This window comes from Zea mays, chromosome 5, assembly GCF_902167145.1.
Source record: "Zea mays cultivar B73 chromosome 5, Zm-B73-REFERENCE-NAM-5.0, whole genome shotgun sequence".
NCBI lineage: Eukaryota > Viridiplantae > Streptophyta > Magnoliopsida > Poales > Poaceae > Zea > Zea mays.
In genome coordinates this window covers 194,890,374-194,917,111 of record NC_050100.1, presented here as the reverse complement: position 1 = coordinate 194,917,111, position 26,738 = coordinate 194,890,374, and the positions used below count along the sequence as shown (strand labels likewise).

The 26,738-nt window shown below is 51.8% G+C and overlaps 1 protein-coding gene across 1 annotated transcript; it reads left to right on the top strand.

The window, feature by feature from the left end:
* LOC109939851 (uncharacterized) lies at positions 1-25,926 on the top strand. The gene is made up of 5 exons (XM_020538226.1): positions 1-46; positions 24,470-24,623; positions 25,322-25,423; positions 25,468-25,533; positions 25,670-25,926. Exons 1-5 carry the CDS (start codon positions 1-3, stop codon positions 25,701-25,703), a joined length of 402 nt encoding a protein of 133 aa, XP_020393815.1. The 3' UTR covers positions 25,704-25,926.
* The last annotated feature ends 812 nt before the right edge of the window (positions 25,927-26,738 follow it).

The following is a 26,738-nucleotide window of genomic DNA, read 5'->3' as shown; positions in this document are numbered from 1 at the left end:
ATGGCGCCGCCGTGGGGGAAACCTCTGCGCCACTGCGCTCGGATTGGCTAGGGGAAGGGGATAAGTCTCTGGCCGTTTGTCTGATTTTGAACGACTCGGATTGATGCATTCGTACCCGTGCGCGTCAGCCATAGGATCTGAATCCGTGGGTTAGGAATGGTCCGGGCCTCATAAAATTTGGGGCCGTCGGATCTCGATCCGATGGTGACTGTCACGTACCGGTTTGTGATCTAATTCCGACCGTCGGATTCAGATCGCGCGGCTCTGAATAAACGATACCCCTTCGCCATAGTCTTTTTCCTTAAGAGCCCCTGCTAATTTAACAAATCAACGCGTCGTCCCCACGGGAGTAGGCTGAGTCTTGAGGATGTTTACAAATCAAACCCCGGATTCCTCTGTTTTTACGCGCGCAACCAGGGAACAGAGAAGTTTAATATTTAAATATATAAATTGATTTTTTGTACACAAATAATTCTAGAAACTTGTATAATTCATATTAAATTCATTTTAGCTCCAAATTGACTCATTCCAGTTGCAATAATTTTGTATTAATATTGGTTATCACCTAGTACCTTTGTTTAGCCATGAAAGGTGAATTAAAATTGTTCATTTGGATTAATCTATTCTAAGCACTAAATAAATTCAGAAATTCATAACTTAATAACCGTAACTCCGAATTTAGAGGTTCTTGTTTCTACGATCTCGTAGCGACGCGTAGATTATTATTATGTAGTTTGTTCTTATGTTTGGTGTGATGTTAATTTTTGCCTATACAATGTTTGTTTGTATTGCTACGACTAGCAGTGAGGTCACGAGAACCTGAAGAGCAAGTTGGTACCTGGAATCTCAAGTGCCAGGCAAGTTGTGCCCTTGATCACTTCTTTTTACCTACTCATGTTCTGATTAATCATAATGATCTGCATAGGTTAATTTTGATGGGACCCAATAGGTTACCCTAGTTTGATTATCTTTATACCTTGTTTACCACTGAACTTTTTGGGTAGTACTTGCTAGTGCTTTATGTGGTTTTGGGTATGAAGATACATTATTCATGATCACACTTTTATTATCTATTTATTATTACTGTTCATGATAAGATCATTATGTTAATTGGAACATGGAGCGACCACCCGGGAAAACAGTGCTACCACAAGGGTTTATGGACGCCCTTGGCTGATTAATTAGGAAAGCTAGTGGAGGACTACCTTACCCGAAAGGGGCAAGGGCAGTAGGGGAGTGGTCAGTGTAGGGAGGTCCTTGGTTGATTTTGCTGCGATGGCGGTCAGGCAAGAACCCTGCATTGGAGCTTCCTATAAACTGTAGCGGGTTTTCTGAAGCTAGTGGAACTTTGTAAAGGCCTCGTAGTGTTACGCTGTCTCGCCTCCTCGGTAGAGGTGTATGGGAAGTCGCGATCCCTTGGCAGATGGGTAACATGACTTGTGGGTAAAGATGTGCAACCTCTGCAGAGTGTAAAACTGGTATACTAGCCGTGCTCACGGTCATGAGCAGCTCGGACCCTCACATGATTAATTTATGGAACTAAATTCAAATTGTCATATGCATTGCATCGCAGGTGATGTTGTTACTTTTGTTCTACTTCTTAATTGGGTTGGTATTTACTTATACTTAGTAACTACTAATAAAACTTTGACCAACTTTAAAAGCAATGCTCAGCTCTAACCATCCTCTTTGGTAAGCCTTACACTTCACGTGAGCTCCCACCTTTGGCGAGTTCATGCACATTATTCCCCACAACTTGTTGAGCGATGAACGTATGTGAGCTCACTCTTGCTGTCTCACACCCCCCCACAGGTCAAGAACAGGTACCGCAGGATGAGGCGCTTGGAGGATGCTGTGATGTGTTCATGAGAGATCTAGGTCGTCGTCTCCCAGTCAACTTTGGGTTGCTGGACCGTTGTCTCCTTATAATGTAATTATTTATTTTGTAAAAAAACTCCTATTATTTAGTAAATATGTGACATTCGATCATGTGCCATGATTCATCATATGTGTGAGACTTGGTCCCAGCACACCTGGTGATTATGTTCGCGCCCGGGCTTTGGACCCCTGAAATCCGGGTGTGACAGAAGTGGTATCAGAGGAATGTTGACTGTAGGACGAAACCTAGATAGAAATAGACAAACCAATACTTACTTACCTTACTCTGTTTCTTTCTAAACTTTTCTTAATCTTTTCTCATCTATTTCCGCTTTACTCAGATTATTCTTACCTTTTCTTTCTAAAGAAAAAAATGTGGATTTCACACTTTGAAATCATGTGCCTAAAGTGACTTTTAGGGATAGGAGACCTACTCTTAGGAACAAAAAAAGCTATATTTTATTTTTATAATTATCTATTCACTTGAATGTTTGTTCTTATGATACTTGTCTGATTTGGATTTTTGATTGAGTGTGATGGGTTGTGGAGTAATGTCCACAACTGCATCTGCATATACACCTAAACATAAGGAAAAATATTTATAAAATAGACAGCACAAAATATTCCCTATTAAAAATATATCAAGCCTAATGGATCCATCTTATCTTAAAAAAAATTCTCCCTTATCTTAATAGATTCATCTTATCTTAAAGGATTCATCTTATCCTAACCACTTTACTTATCTCATCCTAAAGTAACAACTAGGATCTAATCCAAAATAATGATATCAGATCTAAGTTATATTTGTGTGACTAAAACCCCATGATTTATCCCACCATGATCATGATCTAACCCAAATTAATTGGATCTTATCTAGTCTAAAATAGTCATATCAATTTATTCTAGATCTGATCCAATCTAATCCAAACCTACCTAACCTAATATGATCTCATCTAAAGTAAGTTACTTAATGCTGGTACAAAGGATAAGACCATACTCCTAGTTCACCTAAACCTAAATTGGTGGCTTAGGCCAATCCGATCAATACACAAACAACCTAACCTATATATTTTGATAGGTTTCGTAAACTATTTATTTCACAACAAAATATTCTAACCTGCCCAACTAACCTACATGTTCCTAAAGATTAGTACCTAGCCAACCTAACAAAGCAGCTAGACCATGTTTGGCTATAGCACACTCATCCTATGCCATCTACCTATTAGCTAAATGTTTTTATCTACAAGCTATTTTAACTATATGTCAGTAGCTCGGATGATGATGTCAATACCAAAGATCGAAGATGATCAACCTCGTCAAATCAAGGAAAGATAAGATTCAAGCCGGATTTTCAAAGGAATCAAGATCCACAATCTTGGATGGAGTCTTTTCTTACCTTACTCTTTCGTACCCAAACCCATTTATACTTTAAAGACATCTTATTATCCTACATAATAAAGTGGATATACATACTCATGCTCTCATAACCACTATCTAAATAACATGAAACTTCTTAATTCTTAAACTAATTAGAAGTTAAAAGCTAAAGTATAAATAAAGCTTTTTACATCCCTGTCCTTACAAATCTCGAGGACGAGATTTCTGTTAAGGGGGGTAGGATTTGTAAAGCCCAAAATTTGTATCAGGAAAACAAATAAATAAATATAATTATTCTTAGTGTTTGAGAATTTATGGAACCTTGGAGATCATTTGAACTCCTCCTATTTGTGCATATTCAAATAATGGAATTTTATTGGTCAGGTAACAAATAAATGAGTTTAGAAATATGCATCTCCGACTGTTCCGACGGTAGCCGCAGCCTCGACGACAAGGACTGCGGCCCAAGCTGCGAATGTTTCCACGTCGATCTAGGGGGTCCCTCCGAAGGCAATCATCTCGGCATGCCGGAGGACGGTGATCTCCCTAGGCCGGTGCCCCGCGTTGACATCCCACGGGAGCTAGCTGTGGTCCCCGTTCAGGCGGGGGGCCATGACCCACAGCTCGAGCAAATCCGCGGGGTGCAGGCCAGACTCGACGAGGGGGCAGGAGCGCTTGAGCCGATCCGCCGGGACGCCGGGCAGGCATGGGCGGGCCAACCCCCGGCCGGAGAAATACGTCATCTGCCCCAGGGCTTCCAGCACCGCGTCGCCGACGACGTCAGGGTCAGGCCGCCACCCGCATCTAGTGGGGTCGGCCAGAACCTGGCTGCAGCAGCGATGCTTCTCCGCGCGATGCCGTAGCCATCAACCACCGAGGGTCGGCGAATCCAGGGGGAGCTCAAGAATCTCCTGGAAGGCGCCGCGGTCCGATGGGCTGAGAGCTCTGCCTCCCGAAGGCAGGGGTACCCCTTGGAACCTCATGCCGCGACTTCCCGATTCATGCGGGAAGCCTCGGTCTACACCGGGCGCACGCGCAACACCGCGCCTGCGGCCCCGGGCCGCCTCGGCAACGAGCACCATCATCGCGACTGTCGGGCCCACCTCGACGAGAGGGTGCGCCGAGGCTATCACCCCAGGCGTGGGGGACGCTACGACAGCGGGGAGGATCGGAGTCCCTCGCCCGAGCCACCCGGTCCGCAGGCCTTCAGCCGGGCCATCCGACGGGCACCGTTCCCGACCCGGTTCCGACCCCCGACTACTATCACAAAGTACTCGGGGGAGACGAGACCGGAACTGTGGCTCGTGGACTACCGCCTGGCCTGCCAACTGGGTGGAACGGACGACGACAACCTCATCATCCGCAACCTCCCCCTGTTCCTCTCCGACACCGCTCGCGCCTGGTTGGAGCACCTGCCTCCGGGGCAGGTCTCCAACTAGGACGACCTAGTCCAAGCTTTCGCCGGCAATTTCCAGGGCACGTACGTGCGCCCCGGGAATTCCTGGGACCTCCGAAGCTGCCGGCAGCAGCCGGGAGAGTCTCTCCGGGACTACATCCGGCGATTTTCGAAGCAGCGCACCGAGCTGCCAACATCACCGACTCGGATGTCATCGGCGCGTTCCTCGCCGGCACCACCTGCCGCGACCTGGTGAGCAAGTTGGGTCGCAAGACCCCCACCAGGGCGAGCGAGCTGATGGACATCGCCACCAAGTTCGCCTCCGGCCAGGAGGTGGTCGAGGCTATCTTCCGAAAGGACAAGCAGCCCCAGGGCCGCCCATCGGAAGATGCTCCCGAGGCGTCTGCTCAGCGCAGCGCCAAGAAGAAAGGCAAGAAGAAGTCGCAAGCGAAACACGACGCCGCCGACGCGGACCTTGTCGCCGCCGCTGAGTACAAGAACCCTCGGAAACCCCCCGGAGGTGCCAACCTCTTCGACAAGATGCTCAAGGAGCCGTGCCCTTATCACCAGGGGCCCGTCAAGCACACCCTTGAGGAGTGCGTCATGCTTCGGCGCCACTTCCACAGGACCGGGCCACCCGCGGAGGGTGGCAGGGCCCGCGACGATGACAAGAAGGAAGATCACCAAGCAGGAGAGTTCCCCGAGGTCCGCGACTGCTTCATGATCTACGGTGGGCAAGCGGCGAATGCCTCGGCTCGGCACCGCAAGCAAGAGCGCCGGGAGGTCTGCTCGGTGGAGGTGGCGGCGCCAGTCTACCTAGACTGGTCCGACAAGCCCATCACCTTCGACCAAGCCGACCACCCCGACCACGTGCCGAGCCCGGGGAAATACCCGCTCGTCGTCGACCCCGTCATCGGCGACGTCAGGCTCACCAAGGTCCTTATGGACGGAGGCAGCAGCCTCAACATCATCTACGCCGAGACCCTCAGGCTCCTGCGTGTTGATCTGTCCTCCGTCCGAGCAGGCGCTGCGCCCTTCCATGGGATCATTCCCGGGAAGCGCGTCCAGCCCCTCGGATGACTCGACCTTCCCGTCTGCTTCGGAACACCCTCCAACTTCCGAAGGGAGACCCTGACGTTCGAGGTGGTCAGGTTCCGAGGAACCTACCACGCGGTACTGGGAAGGCCATGCTACGCGAAGTTCATGGCCGTCCCCAACTACACCTACCTGAAGCTCAAGACGCCGGGCCCCAACGGGGTCATCACCGTTGGCCCCACGTACAAACACGCGTTCGAATGCGACGTGGAGTGCGTGGAGTACGCCGAGGCCCTCGCCGAGTCCGAGGCCCTCATCGCCGACCTGGAAAGCCTCTCTAAGGAGGTACCAGACGTGAAGCGTCATGCCGGCAACTTCGAGCCAGTGGAGACGGTTAAGGTCGTCCCCCTCGACCCCAGCGGCGACGCCTCCAAGCAGATCTGGATCGGCTCCGGGCTCGACCCCAAATAGGAAGCAGTGCTCGTCGACTTTCTCCGCGCGAACGCTGATGTCTTCGCGTGGAGTCCCTCAGACATGCCTGGCATACCGAGGGATGTCGCCGAGCACTCGCTGGTCATTCGAGCCGGAGCCCGACCCATCAAGCAGCCTCTGCGCCGATTCGACGAAGAGAAGCGCAGAGCCATAGACGAGGAGATCCACAAGCTAATGGTGGCAGGGTTCATCAAAGAGGTATTCCATCCCGAATGGCTTGCCAACCCTGTGCTTGTGAGAAAGAAAGGGGGGAAATGGCGGATGTGTGTAGACTACACTGGTCTCAACAAAGCATGTCCGAAGGTTCCCTACCCTCTGCCTCGCATCGATCAAATCATGGATTCCACTGCTGGGTGCGAAACCCTGTCTTTCCTCGATGCCTACTCAGGGTATCATCAAATCAGGATGAAAGAGTCCGACCAGCTCGCGACGTCTTTCATCACGCCCTTCGGCATGTACTGCTATGTCACCATGTCGTTCGGCTTGAGGAATGCGGGCGCGACGTACCAGCGGTGCATGAACCATGTGTTCGGCGAACACATTGGCTGCACAGTCGAGGCCTACGTCGATGACATCGTAGTCAAGACGAGGAAAGCTTCCGACCTCCTTTCCGACCTTGAAGTGACATTCCGATGTCTCAAGGCGAAAGGCGTCAAGCTCAATCCCGAGAAGTGTGTCTTCGGGGTGCCCCGAGGCATGCTCTTGGGGTTCATCGTCTCCGAGCGGGGCATCGAAGCCAACCCGGAGAAGATCGCAGCCATCACCAGCATGGGGCCCATCAAGGACTTGAAAGGCGTACAGAGGGTCATGGGATGTCTCGCGGCTCTGAGCCGCTTCATCTCATGCCTCGGCGAAAGAGGTCTGCCTCTGTACCGCCTCTTAAGGAAGGCCGAGTGCTTCACTTGGACCCCTAAGGCCGAGGAAGCTCTCGGGAACCTGAAGGCGCTCCTCACAAAGGCGCCTATCTTGGTGCCTCCAACTGCCGGAGAAGCCCTCTTGGTCTACGTCGCCGCGACCACTCAGGTGGTTAGCGCCGCGATTGTGGTCGAGAGGCAAGAAGAGGGGCATGCATTGCCCGTTCAGAGGCCAGTTTACTTCGTCAGCGAGGTACTGTCCGAAACCAAGATCCGCTACCCGCAAGTTCAGAAGCTGCTGTATGCAGTGATCCTGACGCGGCGGAAGTTGCGACACTACTTCGAGTCTCATCCGGTAACTGTGGTGTCATCCTTCCCCCTGGGGGAGATCATCCAGTGCCGAGAGGCCTCGGGTAGGATTGCAAAGTGGGCGGTGGAAATCATGGGCGAGACAATCTCGTTCGCCCCTCGGAAGGCCATCAAGTCCCAGGTCTTGGCGGACTTCGTAGCCGAATGGGTCGACACCCAGCTACCGACGGCTCCGATCCAACCGGAGCTCTGGACCATGTTTTTCGACGGGTCGTTGATGAAGACGGGAGCCGGCGCAGGCCTACTCTTCATCTCGCCCCTCGGGAAACACCTACGCTATGTGCTACGCCTCCATTTCCCGGCGTCCAACAATGTGGCCGAGTATGAGGCTCTGGTCAACGGGTTGCGGATCGCCATCGAGCTAGGGGTCCGGCGCCTCGACGCCCGCGGTGACTCGCAGCTCGTCATCGACCAAGTCATGAAGAACTCCCACTGCCGCGACCCGAAGATGGAGGCCTACTGCGATGAGGTTCGGCGCCTGGAAGACAAGTTCTACGGGCTCGAGCTTAACCACATCGCTCGGCGCTACAACGAGACTGCGGACGAGCTGGCTAAAATAGCCTCGGGGCGAACAACGGTTCCCCCGGATGTCTTCTCCCGGGATCTGCATCAACCCTCCGTCAAGATCGACGACACGCCCGAGCCTGAGGCGCCCTCGGCCCAGTCCGAGGTACCCTCGGACCAGCCCGAGGTACCCTCGGCACAGCCCGAGGCGCCCTCGGTTCAGCCCGAGGTACCCTCGGCCCCCGAGGGTGAGGCACTGCGCGTCGAGGAGGAGCGAAGCGGGGCCACGCCTGATCGAGACTGGCAGACCCCGTACCTGCGATATCTCTACCAAGGAGAGCTACCCCTCGACCGAGCCGAGGCTCGGCGGCTAGCGCGGCGCGCCAAGTCGTTCGTCTTGCTGGGCGAAGAAAAGGAGCTCTACCACCGCAGCCCCTCAGGCATCCTCCAGCGATGCATCTCCGTCGCCGAAGGTCAGGAACTCCTGCGAGAGATACACTCGAGGGCTTGCGGCCATCACGCAGCGCCTCGAGCCCTTGTCGGAAATGCCTTCCGACAGGGCTTCTACTGGCCGACGGCGGTGGTCGACGCCACTAGAATTGTCCGCACCTGCGAAGGGTGTCAATTCTATGCGAAGCAGACCCACCTGCCTGCTCAGGCTTTGCAGACGATACCCATCACCTGGCCCTTTGCTGTGTGGGGTCTGGACCTCGTCGGCCCCTTGCAGAAGGCACCCAGGGGCTACACGCACCTGCTGGTCGCCATCGACAAATTCTCCAAGTGGATCGAGGTCCGACCTCTGAACAGCATCAGGTCCGAGCAGGCGGTGGCGTTCTTCACCAACATCATCCATCGCTTCAGGGTCCCAAACTCCATCATCACCGATAACGGCACCCAGTTCACCGGCAGAAAGTTCTTGGACTTCTGTGAGGATCACCACATCCGGGTGGACTGGGCCGCCGTGGCTCATCCCATGTCAAATGGGCAAGTAGAGCGTGCCAACGGCATGATTCTACAAGGGCTCAAGCCTCGGATCTACAACGACCTCAACAAGTTCGGCAAGCGATGGATGAAGGAACTCCCCTCGGTGGTCTGGAGCCTGAGGACAACGCCGAGCCGAGCCACAGGCTTCACGCCGTTCTTTCTAGTCTACGGGGCCGAGGCCGTCTTGCCCACAGACCTGGAATACGGCTCCCCGAGGACAAGGGCCTACAACGATCAAAGCAACCAAGCTAGCCGAGAAGACTCGCTGGACCAGCTGGAAGAGGCTCGGGACAAGGCCTTACTACACTCAGCGCGGTACCAGCAGTCCCTGCGACGCTACCACGCCCGAGGGGTCCGGTCCCGAGACCTCCAAGTGGGCGACCTGGTGCTTCGGCTGCGACAAGACGCCCGAGGGAGGCACAAGCTCACGCCCCCCTGGTAGGGACCGTTCGTCATCGCCAAGGTTCTGAAGCCAGGAACGTACAAGCTGGCCAACAGTCAAGGCGAGGTCTACGGCAACGCTTGGAACATCCAACAGCTACGTCGCTTCTACCCTTAAGCTGTTTTCAAGTTGTTCATATACCTCGCACCCACGCAAAGTTTAGTCATCAAGGAAGGGTCGGCCTCGCCTCGGCAAAGCCCGACCCTCCCTCGGGGGCTAAAAGGGGGGGAACCCCCTCTGCGTTGAAATTTTCCTCGAAAAAAGATCTCTTCTGCCAGAATGTCTTTCGTGCTTTTTGGCTACTTCGAAAAGTGGATCCTAAAAACGACGGAGTACACGTAAGCAACCAAGGCTGACCGAGCCGAGGGACTCCTACGCCTCCGGGATACGGATACCTCACTCATCACCTTCTGCGATAAGTAACTCACGTTCACGTAAGTGATTCCGCGGACCGAACAAGTCTTCACGTTCGGAAGTTCTTCTGCCGAAGCGATCCTTCGAGCCTTCTCGACTGAGTCGGTGACAGAGCCTCATGGACGGGTAAAAGTGCGCGTAAGCGGCAAGGCCGACCGAGCCGAGGGACTCCTGCGCCTCCGGGATACGGATACCTCACTCATCACCTTCCGCGAGAAGCAACTCTCGCTCGCACAAACATCCCTGTTACCGACAAAAAAGTCCAGATACTCGAAACAAGAGGAAAAGAGACGCAGCTTTACAACACAGCGAGGGTGTGTTCTGGCCTCAGCGGCCACAGGAGACACACGCTACAAGACAATCTGATCCTGCAGGCTCAGGTCTTGACGCTGGAAGGGGGCAGCAGCACCCTCGGCATCGACGACACCATCGGCGAGGTCCGACCTAGCCTCGGACGGCGACGCGGTCCGAGGATCTCCACTCTGAAGGACGACGTCATCGCCACACCCGGGCAATCGCCGCCAGGGTCTTCTCCGGGAGTCCGGCCCGAGCAGGCGGCTCGGCCGGTCACCCCGGGGCCTCAGCCAGCCGTCCTCAGAGGGCGCCAGCCCGACCCGAGGCTTCGGCTGGTCAACTCCGGCGTCGGTCCCGCTAACGGACGACCCGGCTAGGCTCCGGCCAACCAGGTTTCATTTTCAAGCCAACTCTGCCCCTGTTCATGCTGATGTCGCTACCCCTGGCCTCGGCTCATCCAAGAGCGGCCGAGGGGTCCCTTTAACTAAGCTAGAGGAGCCTCGGACAACAAGGCCGACCGAGCCGAGGGACTCCTACGCCTCCGGGATACGGATACCTCACTCGTCACCTTGACACGGGGCGACTCACGCTTGGTGAAGCGGTTCAGACAACCAACATGCGAGTCTTAGTGCTCGAAAATGAGGAAAAAACACGGCTCCGTGCCAAAATTACATACATGTTCAGGCCTCGACAGCCACAATGAACAAAAACACTGGCATTCAAAGTGCCATTACAAACGTAACTCCGGTTCCACCTCCGCAGGTACGAACAACCCCACTCGATGGGGGAGGGCCTGCAGAGCAACAGAAGACCGACGAACGGCGTGCCGTCGCCCGCTCCAGCAGCAGCGACGATGATGACTTCTGCTCCGGGGGGCCGAACAGCGGCAGCACTGACCTCAGGGCAGATGCTGCTGCCAAGAGGCCCCCGCCCATGCCCAAACTCGTGAGGCAAGGACAGGCAGAAGGCCGTAGAGTTGGAGGTCGGTCCGTGGGCGGCCCTGGCTATCTCGTCGGCGAAAGAACCTCTTCCAGCTGCCGTGGCAGACGCCGGCGCCGCGAGCGGCTCCGAAGCCACTCGCGTCCGAGAGCCAGGCACGGTGCAGCTGCCAGTGCCACGGACGACAACCGCCCCTCCCTCCGATCACTGAGTGAAGGAGCGGGCCACCGCCCACGCAGGGGCCGACCCCAACTCGGCACACTCCCCTCCCCAACCCTGGTGATGAAAATCCTTGAGGCTGAGGGAGGGGCAGAGGCCGCAGCCCGGCTCGCTTTCCCCCACCATCAAGCTGGAGGTCACCATCTTGGGTGACCGCCGGCGGAGGGGTGCAGCCGAGCTGCATGATGAAAATCCTTGAAGCCGAACGATGGCTGAAAGGTACCAACTCCCACAGAGTTGCGTTCCTCCGACGATGAGGCGGAAAGACGGCGGGTATCCCCCATCCGGGGGCTTGGAAGGTGGAAAGACACGATGCATAAGGGAGAGCGAAGACATGGTCACCTTCCAAAGGGGGTCACCCTCCTTTTAAAGGCGACTCTCCCTACTTGTGCCCCCGACCGTCGCGGGCTGAGTCTTCTCCAACACACTCCAAGGTCCTCCCCTGCGGCGCGGGGGCTGGGTCCCACACGTCATGCAAACCGGCTCAGAGCAGAAGAAGCCAAACCGCTGCGCGCGGTGCGCACGACCGCCCAACGGTTACAAGTAACCCTCCACTTTTGCCCAGACCAGCGGGCGAAAGGGGCGGGCAGCCATGCAGGCGGCATGCAACCGCACCAAGTGGACGCGCTTCTCTGACTCCCGACACGCCCAGCATGGAGGCGCAGGCCCACGCGTCACGCAACCGGCGCGCCGGATGCTTCATGCAAGCAACTGCACCGCCACTTGCGCCACCACCGTGCCTCCTCGATTGCGGAACCAATACCGCGACTCGAGGCGACCCAGCGCACGACCCAGCAGCGCCAGCCTGGCGCGGCGGTCAGTGCGGCCAAAAATGGGCCGGCAGTAATGACGGTGGCAGGCGGGCGGGAGCAGCGGTCACGTCGTCAGCCAAGCTCACGTCCCATCCCGGGGCAGCAAGAGAACCCCCTCTCACGGCGTGAAGACAACGCGCCCGTGATCCGTTCCTCGAACGGCTCGCGCACGCGCAACGGCCGCCCCGCCAACCACTCGCCCCGTCGCATTAACTCCGCGGTGGGGCAGGCGGCGCCTCTGGCAGAAGAAGCGGGCGACGCTTCGCCTTCGCCATAATGACCGCGTCAGTAAAGGTATGCCGCGTCGTTCGATTTCGTATCCTTTTCCTTTTTTCCTCTTTCTCTCTCTTGCAACAGGGACCGGGAAAGGGGGATACCCCGAAAAGGATCCTTCCTCGTGAAGGAACCAGGCTCCGAGCCTCCCTACTGATCAGAGGTTCGAAGGCTGGCCCCCCAGAAGGGTTCGACAGCCGCCTCAGATCGCGTGGGCCCTACACCCACTACTGGTCAGAGGTTCGAAGGCCGGCCCCTCGGAAGGGTTCCACGGCCGCCTCAGGCTACTCGGGCTCCGCGCCCATTACTGATCAGGGGTTCGAAGGCTGGCCCCCAAAGGGTTCACAGCCGCCTCAGACGCCGAGCGAGGGATGACCATGGGTACGTTCGAGACATAACCAAGGCTCGGGTTGCGCTCCCGAGGTACCCTAGGACATTTCCGAGACCAGCGGGAGCGATCTTGTAACGGAATCCCATCAGAGGGAGGCATCGAGCCCTCGGACCCCGTCGCCAGGGGACCGGGTCTGGCAGATCACCCGCAGGTACTTTTGGGCGTGCCTCCGGGCCCCTAGCCGACCCCTAACGAACGGGGCACGGACGTCCACTCGGATTACCCGCTTGTAGCTCACCGGAGACACCATGTTCGGCGCCCATCGAGGGCAACATGACGCTTTCCCCCCCTCCTCCTTGCGGAAAGGCGACGCAGGGGCGTATGTAAAAAAGCTGAGTCTGTCCCTGATCGCCCTCTCGCCCTGTGCAGAGGCTCGGGGGCTGCTCTCGCAAACCCGGCTCCGGCCGAACCGTTGACAGCGTCAACATACCAGCCCGAGAACTTGGGACCCGACCGTACACCCGGGCTACGGCCAGTTCGCATGAGGGAACAACCAGACCAGCCGAAGCATTACGCGAGGCATTAAGACCTCGAAGGAGTGAAACCACTCCTCCGAGGCCTCGGGGGCTACAACCGGCGGGTGCGCTCGCGCGCACCCACCGGAACAAAATGCAACCGAGAAAGGTTGGTCCCCTTGCAAAAAAGTGCGACGAAAGCCTCCAAGCGAGTGCTAACACTCCCTTCGAGGCTCGGGGGCTACTGTCGGGGACCATAATTAGGGGTACCCTCAAGACTCCTAATTCTCAGCTGGTAACCCCCATCAGCATAAAGCTGCTAAGGCCTGATGGGTGCGATTAAGTCAGGGATCAGTCCATTCGAGCGACTCGATCACGCCTCGCCCGAGCCTAGCCTCGGACAAGGGCAGCCGACCCCGGAGGATTTCCGTCTCGCCCGAGGCCCCCTCCAACGGCGAACATATTTCCGGCTCGCCCGAGGCCCTGCCTTCGCTAAGAAGCAACCCTGACTAAATCGCCGCACCGACCGACCAAATCGCAGGAGCATTTAATGCAAAGGTGGCCTGACACCTTTATCCTGACGCGCGCCCCCCGGCAGAGCCGAAGTGACCGCCGTCACTTCGCCGCTCCACTGACCGGCCTGACAGAAGGACAGCTGAAAGTCGCCTAGAGGGGGGTGAATAGGGCGAAACTGAAATTTACAAATATAAACACAACTACAAGCCGGGTTAGCGTTAGAAATATAAACGAGTCCGTGAGAGAGGGCGCAAAACAAATCGCAAGCAAATGAAGAGTGTGACACGCGGATTTGTTTTACCGAGGTTCGGTTCTCGCAAACCTACTCCCCGTTGAGGAGGCCACAAAGGCCGGGTCTCTTTCAACCCTTCCCTCTCTCAAACGATCCCTCGGATCGAGTGAGCTTTCTCTTCTCAATCACTTGGAACACAAAGTTCCCACAAGGACCACCACAAGTTTGGTGTCTCTTGCCTCAATTACAAGTGAGTTTGATCGCAATGAAAGAATCAAGAAAGAAGAAAGCAATCCAAGCGCAAGAGCTCGAAAGTACACAAGCAAATCTCTCTCTCTAGTCACTAGGGCGTTGTGTGGAATTTGGAGAGGATTTGATCTCTTTGGTGTGTCTAGAATTGAATGCTAGAGCTCTTGTAGTAGTTGGGAAGTGGAAAACTTGGATGCAATGAATGGTGGGGTGGTTGGGGTATTTATAGCCCCAACCACCAAAAGTGGCCGTTGGGAGGCTGTCTGTTCGATGGCGCACCGGACAGTCCGGTGTACACCGGACATGTCCGGTGCCCCCGCCACATCATCACTGCCGTTGGATTCTGACCGTTGGAGCTTCTGACTTCTGGGCCCACCTAGATGTCCGGTGCACACCGGACAAGTACTGTTCCTTGTCCGGTGCGCCAGTATGGGCGCGCCTGACTTCTGCGCGCGCAGAGCGCGCATTAAATGCGGCGCAGGTAGCCGTTGGCGCCGAAGTAGCCGTTGCTCCGGAGTTGCACCGGACAGTCCGGTGCACACCGGACATGTCCGGTGAATTATAGCGGACTAGCCGTTGGAGATTCCCGAAGCTGGCGAGTTCCTGAGGCCGCGCTTCCTTGGAGCACCGGACACTGTCCGGTGTACACCGGACAGTCCGGTGAATTATAGCTCGGCGGCCTGCGAAATTCCCGAAGGTGGCGAGTTCGAGTTGGAGTCCTCTGGTGCACCGGACACTGTCCGGTGGTGCACCGGACACTGTCCGGTGTACACCGGACAGTCCGATGCCCCCAGACCAGAGGTGCCTTCAGTTGCCTCTTTGCTCCTTTGTTAAATCCAAAACTTGATCTTTTTATTGGCTGAGTGTGAACCTTTTACACCTGTATAATCTATACACTTGGGCAAACTAGTTAGTCCAATTATTTGCGTTGGGCAATTCAACCACCAAAATTAATTAGGGACTAGGTGTAAGCCTAATTCCCTTTCAATCTCCCCCTTTTTGGTGATTGATGCCAACACAAACCAAAGCAAATATAGAAGTGCATAATTGAACTAGTTTGCGTAATGTAAGTGCAAAGGTTGCTTGGAATTGAGCCAATATAAATACTTACAAGATATTCATGGATTGTTTCTTTCTTATATAACATTTTGGACCACGTTTGCACCACATGTTTTGTTTTTGCAAATTATTTTGTAAATCCTTTTCAAGGTTCTTTTGCAAATAGTCAAAGGTAATTGAATAGGATTTTGCAAGGCATTTTCAAGATTTGAAATTTTCTCCCCCTGTTTCAAATGCTTTTCCTTTGACTAAACAAAACTTCCCCTCAATGAGATCCTCCTCTTAGTGTTCAAGAGGGTTTTGATATATCATTTTTGAAATACTACTTTCTCCCCTTTTTGAACACAATAGGATACCAATTGAAAATATTCAACACTTAAGTTTTTTTTGAAATTGGTGGTGGTGCGGTCCTTTTGCTTTGGGCTCTTACTCTCTCCCCCTTTGGCATGAATCGCCAAAAACGGAATCATTAGAGCCCTCGAAGTGCTTTCTTCCCCTTTGGTCATAAATAAATGAGTTAAGATTATACCAAAGACGAAGTCCTTTTCCTTGATGCTCATGCTTTTCTCCCCCAAGAATGGAGAGTTGCTTGGAGCGACGGCGAAGCATGAGTTACGTAGTGGAAGCCTTTGTCTTCGCCGAAGACTCCAATTCCCTTTCAATACACCTATGACTTGGTTTGTAATAGACTTGAAAACACATTAGTCATAGCATATGAAAGAGACATGATCAAAGGTATATAAAAGAGCTATGTGTGTAATTTTAACAAAAGAAGTTCCTAGAATCAAGAATATTCAGCTCATGCCTAAGTTTGTTAAAGGATTGTTCATCAAGAGGCTTGGTAAAGATATCGGCTAATTGATCTTTAGTATTAATGTAAGAAATCTCGATATCTCCCTTTTGTTGGTGGTCCCTAAGAAAATGATACCGAATGGCTATGTGCTTAGTGCGGCTGTGCTCGACGGGATTGTCGGCCATTTTGATTGCACTCTCATTATCACATAGCAAAGGGACTTTGGTTAATTTGTAACCGTAGTCACGCAGGGTTTGCCTCATCCAAAGTAGTTGCGCGCAACAATGGCCTGCGGCAATGTACTCAGCTTCGGCGGTGGAAAGAGCGACCGAATTTTGCTTCTTTGAAGCCCAAGACACCAAGGATCTTCCCAAGAACTGGCAAGTCCCCGATGTGCTCTTCCTATTGATTTTTACACCCCGCCCAATCGGCATCCGAATATCCAATCAAATCAAATGTGGATCCCCTAGGATACCAAAGCCCAAACTTAGGAGTATAAGCCAAATATCTCAAGATTCGTTTTACGGCCGTAAGGTGAGCTTCCTTAGGGTCGGCTTGGAATCTTGCACACATGCATACGGAAAGCATAATATCCGGTCGAGATGCACATAAATAGAGTAAAGAACCTATCATCGACCGGTATACCTTTTGATCTACGGACTTACCTCCCGTGTCGAGGTCGAGATGCCCATTTGTTCCCATGGGTGTCTTGATGGGCTTGGCATCCTTCATCCCAAACTTGTTGAGAATGTCTTGTGTATACTTCGTTTGGCTAATGAAGGTGCCCTCTTGGAGTTGCTTCACTTGAAATCCTAGAAAATACTTCAACTCCCCCATCATAGACATCTCGAATTTCTGTGTCATGATCCTACTAAACTCTTCACAAGTGGATTCGTTAGTAGACCCAAATATAATATCATCAACATAAATTTGGCATACGAACAAATCATTCTCAAGTGTTTTAGTAAAGAGTGTAGGATCGGCTTTTCCGACTTTGAAGCCATTAGCAATAAGGAAATCTCTAAGGCATTCATACCATGCTCTTGGGGCTTGCTTGAGCCCATAAAGCGCCTTAGAGAGCTTATAGACATGGTTAGGATACTCACTGTCTTCAAAGCCGGGAGGTTGCTCAACATAGACCTCTTCCTTGATGGGTCCATTGAGGAAGGCACTTTTCACGTCCATTTGATAGAGCTTAAAGCCATGGTAAGTAGCATAGGCCAATAATATACGAATTGATTCAAGCCTAGCTACGGGTGCATAGGTTTCACCGAAATCCAAACCTTCGACTTGGGAGTATCCCTTGGCCACAAGTCGAGCTTTGTTCCTTGTCACCACACCATGCTCATCTTGCTTGTTGCGGAAGACCCATTTGGTTCCTACAACATTTTGATTAGGACGTGGAACTAAATGCCATACCTCATTTCTAGTGAAGTTGTTGAGCTCCTCTTGCATTGCCACCACCCAATCCGAATCTTGGAGTGCTTCCTCTACCCTGTGTGGCTCAATAGAGGAAACAAAAGAGTAATGTTCACAAAAATGTGCAACATGAGATCGAGTAGTTACCCCCTTGTGAATGTCGTCGAGGATGGTGTCGACGGGGTGATCTCGTTGGATTGCTTGGTGGACTCTTGGGTGTGGCGGTCTTTGTTTCTCTTCCTCCTTGTCTTCCTTATTTGCATCTCCCCCTTGATCGTTGCCATCATCTTGAGGTGGCTCATTTGATTGATCTTCTTCTTCATCAACTTGAGCTTCATCCTCATTTTGAGTTGGTGGAGATGCTTGCGTGGAGGAGGACGGTTGATCTTGCGCATTTGGAGGCTCTTTGTATTCCTTAGGACACACATCCCCAATGGACATGTTCCTTAGCGTGATGCACGGAGCCTCTTCAATACCTATCTCATCAAGATCAACTTGCTCTACTTGAGAGCCGTTAGTCTCATCGAACACAATGTCACAAGAAACTTCAACTAGTCCCGAGGACTTGTTAAAGACTCTATATTCCCTTGTGTTTGAATCATATCCTAGTAAAAAGCCTTCTACAGTCTTAGGAGCAAATTTAGATTTTCTACCTCTTTTAACAAGTATAAAACATTTGCTACCAAAGACTCTAAAATATGAAATATTGGGCTTTTTACCGGTTAGGAGTTCATACGATGTCTTCTTGAGGATTCGGTGTAGATATAACCGGTTGATGGCGTAGCAGGCGGTGTTGATCGCCTCGGCCCAAAACCGATCTGAAGTCTTGTATTCATCAAGCATGGTCCTTGCCATGTCCAATAGAGTTCTATTCTTCCTCTCCACTATACCATTTTGTTAAGGTGTGTAGGGAGAAGAGAACTCATGATTGATGCCCTCCTCCTCAAGGAAGCCTTCAATTTGAGAGTTCTTGAACTCCGTCCCGTTGTCGCTTCTAATTTTCTTGATCCTTAATCCGAACTCATTTTGAGCTCGTCTTAAGAATCCCTTTAAGGTTTCTTGGGTTTGAGATTTTTCCTGCAAAAAGAACACCCAAGTGAAGCGAGAATAATCATCCACTATTACAAGACAATACTTACTCTCGCCGATGCTTATGTAAGCAATCGGGCCGAATAGATCCATGTGGAGTAGCTCAAGCGGCCTGTCGGTTGTCATGATGTTCTTGTGTGGATGATGGGCTCCAACTTGCTTCCCTGCCTGGCATGCGCTACAAATCCTGTCTTTCTCAAAATGAACATTTGTTAATCCTAAAATGTGTTCTCCCTTTAGAAGCTTATGAAGATTCTTCATCCCAACATGAGCTAGTCGGCGGTGCCAGAGCCAACCCATGTTAGTCTTAGCAATTAAGCAAGTGTTGAGTTCAGCTCTATCAAAATCTACCAAGTATAGCTGACCCTCTAACACTCCCTTAAATGCTATTGAATCATCACTTCTTCTAAAGACAGTGACACCTATATCAGTGAATAGACAGTTGTAGCCCATTTGACATAATTGAGAAACAGAAAGCAAGTTGTAATCTAATGAATCTACAAGAAAAACATTGGAAATGGAATGGTCAGGAGATATAGCTATTTTACCAAGACCTTTGACCAAACCTTGATTTCCATCCCCGAATGTGATAGCTCGTTGGGGATCTTGGTTTTTCTCATAGGAGGAGAACATCCTTTTCTCCCCTGTCATATGGTTTGTGCACCCACTGTCGAGTATCCAACTTGAGCCCCCGGATGCATAAACCTACAAAACAAGTTTAGTTCTTGACTTTAGGTACCCAAATGGTTTTGGGTCCTTTGGCATTAGACACAAGAACTTTGGGTACCCAAACACAAGTCTTTGACCCCTTGTGCTTGCCCCCAACATATTTGGCAACTACTTTGCCGGATTTGTTAGTCAACACATAAGATGCATCAAAGGTTTTAAATGAAAGACTATGTTCATTTGATGCAGTAGGAATTTTCTTCTTAGCCAACTTAGCACGGGTTGGTTGCCTAGAGCTAGATGTCTCACTCTTATACATAAAAGCATGGTTAGAACCAGAGTGAGACTTCCTAGAATGATTTTTCCTAATTTTGTCCTCGGGATAACCGACAGGGTATAAAATGTAACCCTCGTTATCCTGAGGCATGGGAGCCTTGCCCTTAACAAAGTTAGACAATCTTTTAGGAGGGGCATTAATTTTGACATTGTCTCCCCTTTGGAAGCCAATGCCATCCTTGATGCCAGGGCGTCTCCCATTATAGAGCATACTTCTAGCAAATTTAAATTTTTCATTCTCTAAGTTATGCTCGGCAATTTTAGCATCTAATTTAGCTATATGATCATTTTGTTGTTTGATTAAAGTCATGTGATCATGTATAGCATCAATGTTAATATCTCTACATCTAGTGCAAATAGAAGTGTGCTCAACGGTAGATGTAGAGGGTTTACAAGATTTTAGTTCTACAACCTTAGCATGCAATATTTCATTTTTACTTCTAAGGTCGGAAATAGTAGCACTGCAATTATCAAAATCTTTAGCCTTAGCAATCAAATTTTCATTTTCTAATCTAAGACTAGCAAGAGAGATGTTCAATTCTTCAATCCTAGCAAGCAAATCATCATTATTATCTCTAGGGTTGGGAATTGAAACATTGCAAACATGAGAATCAACCTTAGCTAACAAATTAGCATTTTCATTTCTAAGGTTGTCTATTGTTTCATGGCAAGTGCTTAGCTCACTAGATAATTTTTGACATTTCTCAATTTCTAGAGCATAAGCATTTTTAACCTTAACATGCTTCTTATTTTCTTTAATAAGGAAGTCCTCTTGAGTGTCCAAAAGGTCATCCTTTTCATGAATAGCACTAACCAATTCATTAAGTTTCTCCTTTTGTTGCATGTTGAGGTTGGCAAAAAGGGTACGCAAATTATCCTCCTCATCACTAGCATTATCATCACTAGAAGACTCATATTTAGTGGAGGAGTTGGATTTAACCTTCTTCCGTTTGCCGTCCTTTGCCATGAGGCACTTGTGGCCGACGTTGGGGAAGAGAAGTCCCTTGGTGACGGCGATGTTGGCGGCGTCCTCGTCGTCGGAGGAGTCGCTAGAGCTTTCGTCGGAGTCCCACTCCTGACAAACATGGGCATCGTCACCCTTCTTCTTGTAGTACCTCTTCTTCTCCTTTCTTCTCCCCTTCTTGTCGTCGCCCCTGTCACTATCACTTGATAATGGACATTTAGCTATAAAGTGACCGGGCTTACCACACTTGTAGCAAACCTTCTTGGAGCGGGACTTGTAGTCTTTCCCTCTCCTTTGTTTGAGGATTTGGCGGAAGCTCTTGATGACGAGCGCCATTTCCTCATTGTCGAGCTTGGAGGCGTCGATTGGTTGTCGACTTGATGTAGACTCCTCCTTCTTTTCCTCCGTCGCCTTGAATGCGACGGGTTGAGCTTCGGATGTGGAGGGATCATCAAGCTCGTTGATCTTTCTTGAGCCTTCGATCATGCACTCAAAACTTACAAAATTCCCGATAACTTCCTCGGGGGTCATTTTAGTATATCTAGGATTACCACGAATTAATTGAACTTGAGTGGGGTTAAGGAAAATGAGAGATCTTAGAATAACCTTAACCATTTCGTGGTCGTCCCACTTCTTGCTCCCGAGGTTGCGCACTTGGTTCACCAAGGTCTTGAGCCGGTTGTACATGTGTTGTGGCTCTTCCCCTTTCCGAAGCCGGAACCGACCGAGCTCCCCCTCGATCGTTTCCCGCTTGGTGATCTTTGTGAGCTCATCTCCCTCGTGCGCGGTTTTGAGCACATCCCAAACCTCCTTGGCGCTCTTCAACCCTTGCACTTTGTTATACTCCTCTCTACTTAACGAGACGAGGAGTATCGTTGTTGCTTGAGAGTTGAAGTGCTCGATTTGGGCCACCTCATCCTCATCATAGTCTTTATCCCCTACGGATGGTACCTGTGCACCAAACTCAACAACATCCCATATACTTTTGTGGAGTGAGGTTAGATGAAATCGCATTAAATCACTCCACCTAGCATAATCTTCACCATCAAAAGTTGGTGGTTTGCCTAATGGGACGGAAAGTAAAGGTGCATGTTTAGAAATGCGAGGGTAGTGTAGGGGGATCTTACTAAACTTCTTACGCCCTTGGCGTTTAGAAGTTACGGAGGGCGCATCGGAGTCGGAGGTTGATGTTGATGAAGTGTCGGTCTCGTAGTAGACCACTTTCCTCATCCTCTTTTGCTTGTCCCCACTTCGATGCGGCTTGTGGGAAGAAGATTTTTCCTTCTTCTCTTTGTGGTGAGAAGAAGATTTCTTCTCCTTCCCTTTGTTGGAGGAGCTCTTCTTCTTCTCCCTCCTCTTGGTGTGGGACTCTTCCGATGAAGTGCTCCCGTGGCTTGTAGTGGGCTTTTCGCCGGTCTCCATCTCCTTCTTGGCGTGATCTCCCGACATCACTTCGAGCGGTTAGGCTCTAATGAAGCACCGGGCTTTGATACCAATTGAAAGTCGCCTAGAGGGGGGTGAATAGGGCGAAACTGAAATTTACAAATATAAACACAACTACAAGCCGGGTTAGCGTTAGAAATATAAACGAGTCCGTGAGAGAGGGCGCAAAACAAATCGCAAGCAAATGAAGAGTGTGACACGCGGATTTGTTTTACCGAGGTTCGGTTCTCGCAAACCTACTCCCCGTTGAGGAGGCCACAAAGGCCGGGTCTCTTTCAACCCTTCCCTCTCTCAAACGATCCCTCGGATCGAGTGAGCTTTCTCTTCTCAATCACTTGGAACACAAAGTTCCCACAAGGACCACCACAAGTTTGGTGTCTCTTGCCTCAATTACAAGTGAGTTTGATCGCAATGAAAGAATCAAGAAAGAAGAAAGCAATCCAAGCGCAAGAGCTCGAAAGAACACAAGCAAATCTCTCTCTCTAGTCACTAGGGCGTTGTGTGGAATTTGGAGAGGATTTGATCTCTTTGGTGTGTCTAGAATTGAATGCTAGAGCTCTTGTAGTAGTTGGGAAGTGGAAAACTTGGATGCAATGAATGGTGGGGTGGTTGGGGTATTTATAGCCCCAACCACCAAAAGTGGTCGTTGGGAGGCTGTCTGTTCGATGGCGCACCGGACAGTCCGGTGCCCCCGCCACGTCATCACTGCCGTTGGATTCTGACCGTTGGAGCTTCTGACTTCTGGGCCCGCCTAGATGTCCGGTGCACACCGGACAAGTACTGTTCCTTGTCCGGTGCGCCAGTATGGGCACGCCTGACTTCTGCGCGCGCAGAGCGCGCATTAAATGCGCCGCAGGTAGCCGTTGGCGCCGAAGTAGCCGTTGCTCCGGAGTTGCACCGGACAGTCCGGTGCACACCGGACATGTCCGGTGAATTATAGCGGACTAGCCGTTGGAGATTCCCGAAGCTGGCGAGTTCCTGAGGCCGCGCTTCCTTGGAGCACCGGACACTGTCCGGTGTACACCGGACAGTCCGGTGAATTATAGCGCGGCGGCCTGCGAAATTCCCGAAGGTGGCGAGTTCGAGTTGGAGTCCTCTGGTGCACCGGACACTGTCCGGTGGTGCACCGGACACTGTCCGGTGTACACCGGACAGTCCGGTGCCCCCAGACCAGAGGTGCCTTCGGTTGCCTCTTTGCTCCTTTGTTGAATCCAAAACTTGATCTTTTTATTGGCTGAGTGTGAACCTTTTACACCTGTATAATCTATACACTTGGGCAAACTAGTTAGTCCAATTATTTGCGTTGGGCAATTCAACCACCAAAATTAATTAGGGACTAGGTGTAAGCCTAATTCCCTTTCAACAGCGCCGCCTGCGCCACTCCGACTACGGTGCCACTTGACAGAGTGAGGCTGACAGGCAGTCAGGCCCTGCCGAAGGCACCATAGGAAGCTCCGCTTCGCCCGACCCAGGGCTCGGACTCGGGCTAAGTCCCGGAAGACGGCGAACTCCGCTCCGCCCGACCCAGGGCTCGGACTCGGGCTAAGTCCCGGAAGACGGCGAACTCCGCTCCGCCCGACCCAGGGCTCGGACTCGGGCTAAGTCCCGGAAGACGGCGAACTCCGCTCCGCCCGACCCAGGGCTCGGACTCGGGCTAAGTCCCGAAAGACGGTGAACTCCGCTCCGCCCGACCTAGGGCTCGGACTCGGGCTAAGTCCCGGAAGACGACGAACTCCGCTTCGCCCGACCCTAGGGCTCGGACTCCGCCCTGGCCTCAGCCGACGACCTCTGCCTCGCCCGACCCAGGGGCTCGGACTCGGCCTCGGTCACGGAAGACAGACTCGACCTCGGCTTCGGAGGAGCCTCCACATCGCCCAACCTAGGGCGCAGGCCAGCCACGTCAATAGGAGGCGCCATCATCACCCTACCCCGAGCTGACTCGGGCCGCAGGAAACAAGACCGGCGTCCCATCTGGCTAGCTCCGCCAGATAGGCAATGATGGCGCCCCGCATACTCTGTGACGACGGTGGCTCTCAGCCCCCTTACGGAAGCAAGAGGACGTCAGCAAGGACCCAACCGCTCCGACAGCTGTCCCTCCGCCAGGCTCCATCGCTCCTCCGACGGCCACGACATCACACCAGCTGGGTGCCAAAACCCCTCCGACTGCCACAACGGCATGTACTTAGGGCGCTAGCTCTCCTCCGCTAAGACACGTAGCACTCTGCTACACCCCCCATTGTACACCTGGATCCTCTCCTTACGCCTATAAAAGGAAGGACCAGGGCCCTCTTAGAGAGGGTTGGCCGCGCGGGGACGAGGACGAGACAGACGCTTGCTTGGAGCCGCTCGCTTCCCTCTCCCGCGTGGACGCTTGTAACCCCCTACTGCAAGCGCACCCGACCTGGGCGCGGGACAAACATGAAGGCCGCGGGATTCCCACCTCTCTCACGCCGGTCTCCGGCCGCCTCGCTCTCCCCCCTTCGCGCTCGCCCTCGCGCTCGACCCATCTGGGCTGGGGCACGCGGCGACACTCACTCGTCGGCCCAGGGACCCCCCGGTCTCGAAACGCCGACAGAAGGCGAGCACGAGGAGCAGCAGGGAGAGGGCGGTGGTGGCTGTGATGGCAGCAGCAGCAGTCCCAAGCAGGCAGTCAACCCTGGGGAAGAGGAGATGGTGGAATCTGGTCCTGTGACAGCGACGCCCAATGCTGCTTGTGGATTCCAAGAAAGGTAGGATCGTTGTTGTTGTGGAGTACTAAAATATTTACAGAATTGGGGCACTAGGCTATTTCTTTCTTTTGGGGGAAAGGAATGGGGAAAAAAGAGGCAGCATGGAGGAACAAAGCAGAGTGCTGCCTTGGCTTCCGTTTTCTTTGGCATGCCACGGTTTCTTGCTTAGAGATGAGAGATGCTTCTGCGAGTATTAGTATAGAACAAATTGCTGCTTTACCTAGGCTGTTATTGCCCTCTAACTGTGCCACACTTTGCTTAGTCTCTCGAATTGAATAACTAAAAAGTTAGACAAAATATGACAAGTTACTCAGCAAACCAAACAGGCGGCCTATATATATATATATATAGTTTGTTTGACAAAGATGGGTGCCAAACTGTGATTGGAATGAAAGCACACCTTTTGCCTACATGCTCTGTTTATTCTCTGCCACACGAGCTAATATGCCTCTAAAAAGCAATTTGTAAAAAGGGAGGTGTATAGGCTGCGCCGATCATATCATAGGCGGTGCTGATTGAAAGCAACAAAAGGGGTGGGAAAAGGAGTGCACTGTCAAAGGGAATTTGGTAGGGGAACAGAGAAAAGATACTTGGCCATTGTTAAGCAGTATCTTGGTGCAAGTTGCCATCTCCTTGATCTTTTTTCGGTCCAGGATTGGCTGACGTGTTTCTTTCTTTGCTCGTTTGAACTGCAGCAGCTATGGTGTGGTGGAGGTGGAGCTCGTCTTGCCTAACAGCCCCTTCGTGTCCCCCACCAAGGAGGAGGCCTCATACGCTGATGCTGTCACCGCTGCAGCCGCTCGGAACGGTAGCAGGAGCAGCCCTCGCCGTGTGGATTAATCGTCCCGTTGCACCCACGTCTTCCACCACCCTCGACCTGCCCCTACAGCTCCTACTTTCAGGTGCCCAGGTAAACGTTCTCAGCAGCTAGCTTAAATCTTTCCTGCGTGTTGTTTCTCTTATTGCAAGCAATTCATGTGGGGTGAGCAAAAGAAATCAAAGACTATTGTTTTTTTTGTTGTTACAAATGTTCAGAATTTGTCCAGGTTTTCTCCTGGGCATGAAGCCATTGGGCTGTGATGTGTGAGGTGCACAGAGCAAAAAAAGGGGGAGGGGGCCCTCCATTCCTCTAATATGGGAGTAAGTGTCAACAAGAGCCCTCCTTGTGCCTGTCTTTCTGATAGTGTTGTAACCATTAATAATAAGCTAGCTGCTGCTCCCATGACCATGATGCATGTATATGCCAGCATAGATCCTGAATCATGATGGTCATAATCTGTGTGTTGACGGGCTGTTGTGCGCAGGGAACTACTAATATGGCTACATGATGGCCGACCCCATCAACTGAGCGTAGAGAAGCTTTGACAAAGAAAAAAGAAATACCTTTGGAGAGGTGTAATCTTCTTCAGAGTGGAAGGAGGAGGGGACAGTGAAGACATCAACAGAGAAGAAACAAGTCCAGGTTGTTTTTTAGCTCTTAGGCCTATGATAAGTATATGATAGTAAGTGTGAGTGAATAGTAGGCATAAATAGTAGTAGTAGTAGTAGTTAATTAGTAGTCGTTTATTAGTAGCTGCTGTCAGCGTCAAGAAGGTGATGAAAAGGCACACTCCAGCTCTCTTCTATGCTCGTTTGTGGCATGGATGGATCTCTCACTGTTGTGATGATGATACAGGTGATTAAACTAAACCGTAGTAGAATGGTGTAAGCTCTGTCAGTTGTAGTTGCGAAGTGGCGTGGCTGCATACATCAGACATGGCATCTAAAAGAAAGAAAAATACTCCTAGGCAAGCGAACAAAAGCCAGAGAGACGGACGTAGGAGGAGGGAAAAGTGATAAGGTGAGATGCGGCGGGGGCTACTTGCTGGGACCAGACCAGAGCACTGAGCACTCACAGGTGCGACTGCATCCCAGCGCAGAGAAGAGAGAAGAGCACAGAGAAGAGAGAGCACTCCCTGGCGGGCCTTAGTTGTGCTGCTGAGCTTGTGTTGCGTCCAACTTTTGCTATTCTTTTCGCCGCCCTTGTAGGAGTACTGCCGTGGTAGCGGATGGCTACTAGCTAGCAATAGCAGTTGCAAGTCGCCTGGCGTCAAGCAAATTGCTGGTGAAGGTTTT

Bases quoted from the DNA above. Each gene is read 5' to 3' on its own strand.
- LOC109939851 (XM_020538226.1), top strand. From the start codon at position 1: ATGGCGCCGCCGTGGGGGAAACCTCTGCGCCACTGCGCTCGGATTG. The intron at 25,424-25,467 runs TCGGAACGGTAG...TGGATTAATCGT, and splicing joins GCTGTCACCGCTGCAGCCGC to CCCGTTGCACCCACGTCTTC. The intron at 25,534-25,669 runs GTAAACGTTCTC...GAATTTGTCCAG, and splicing joins TCCTACTTTCAGGTGCCCAG to GTTTTCTCCTGGGCATGAAG.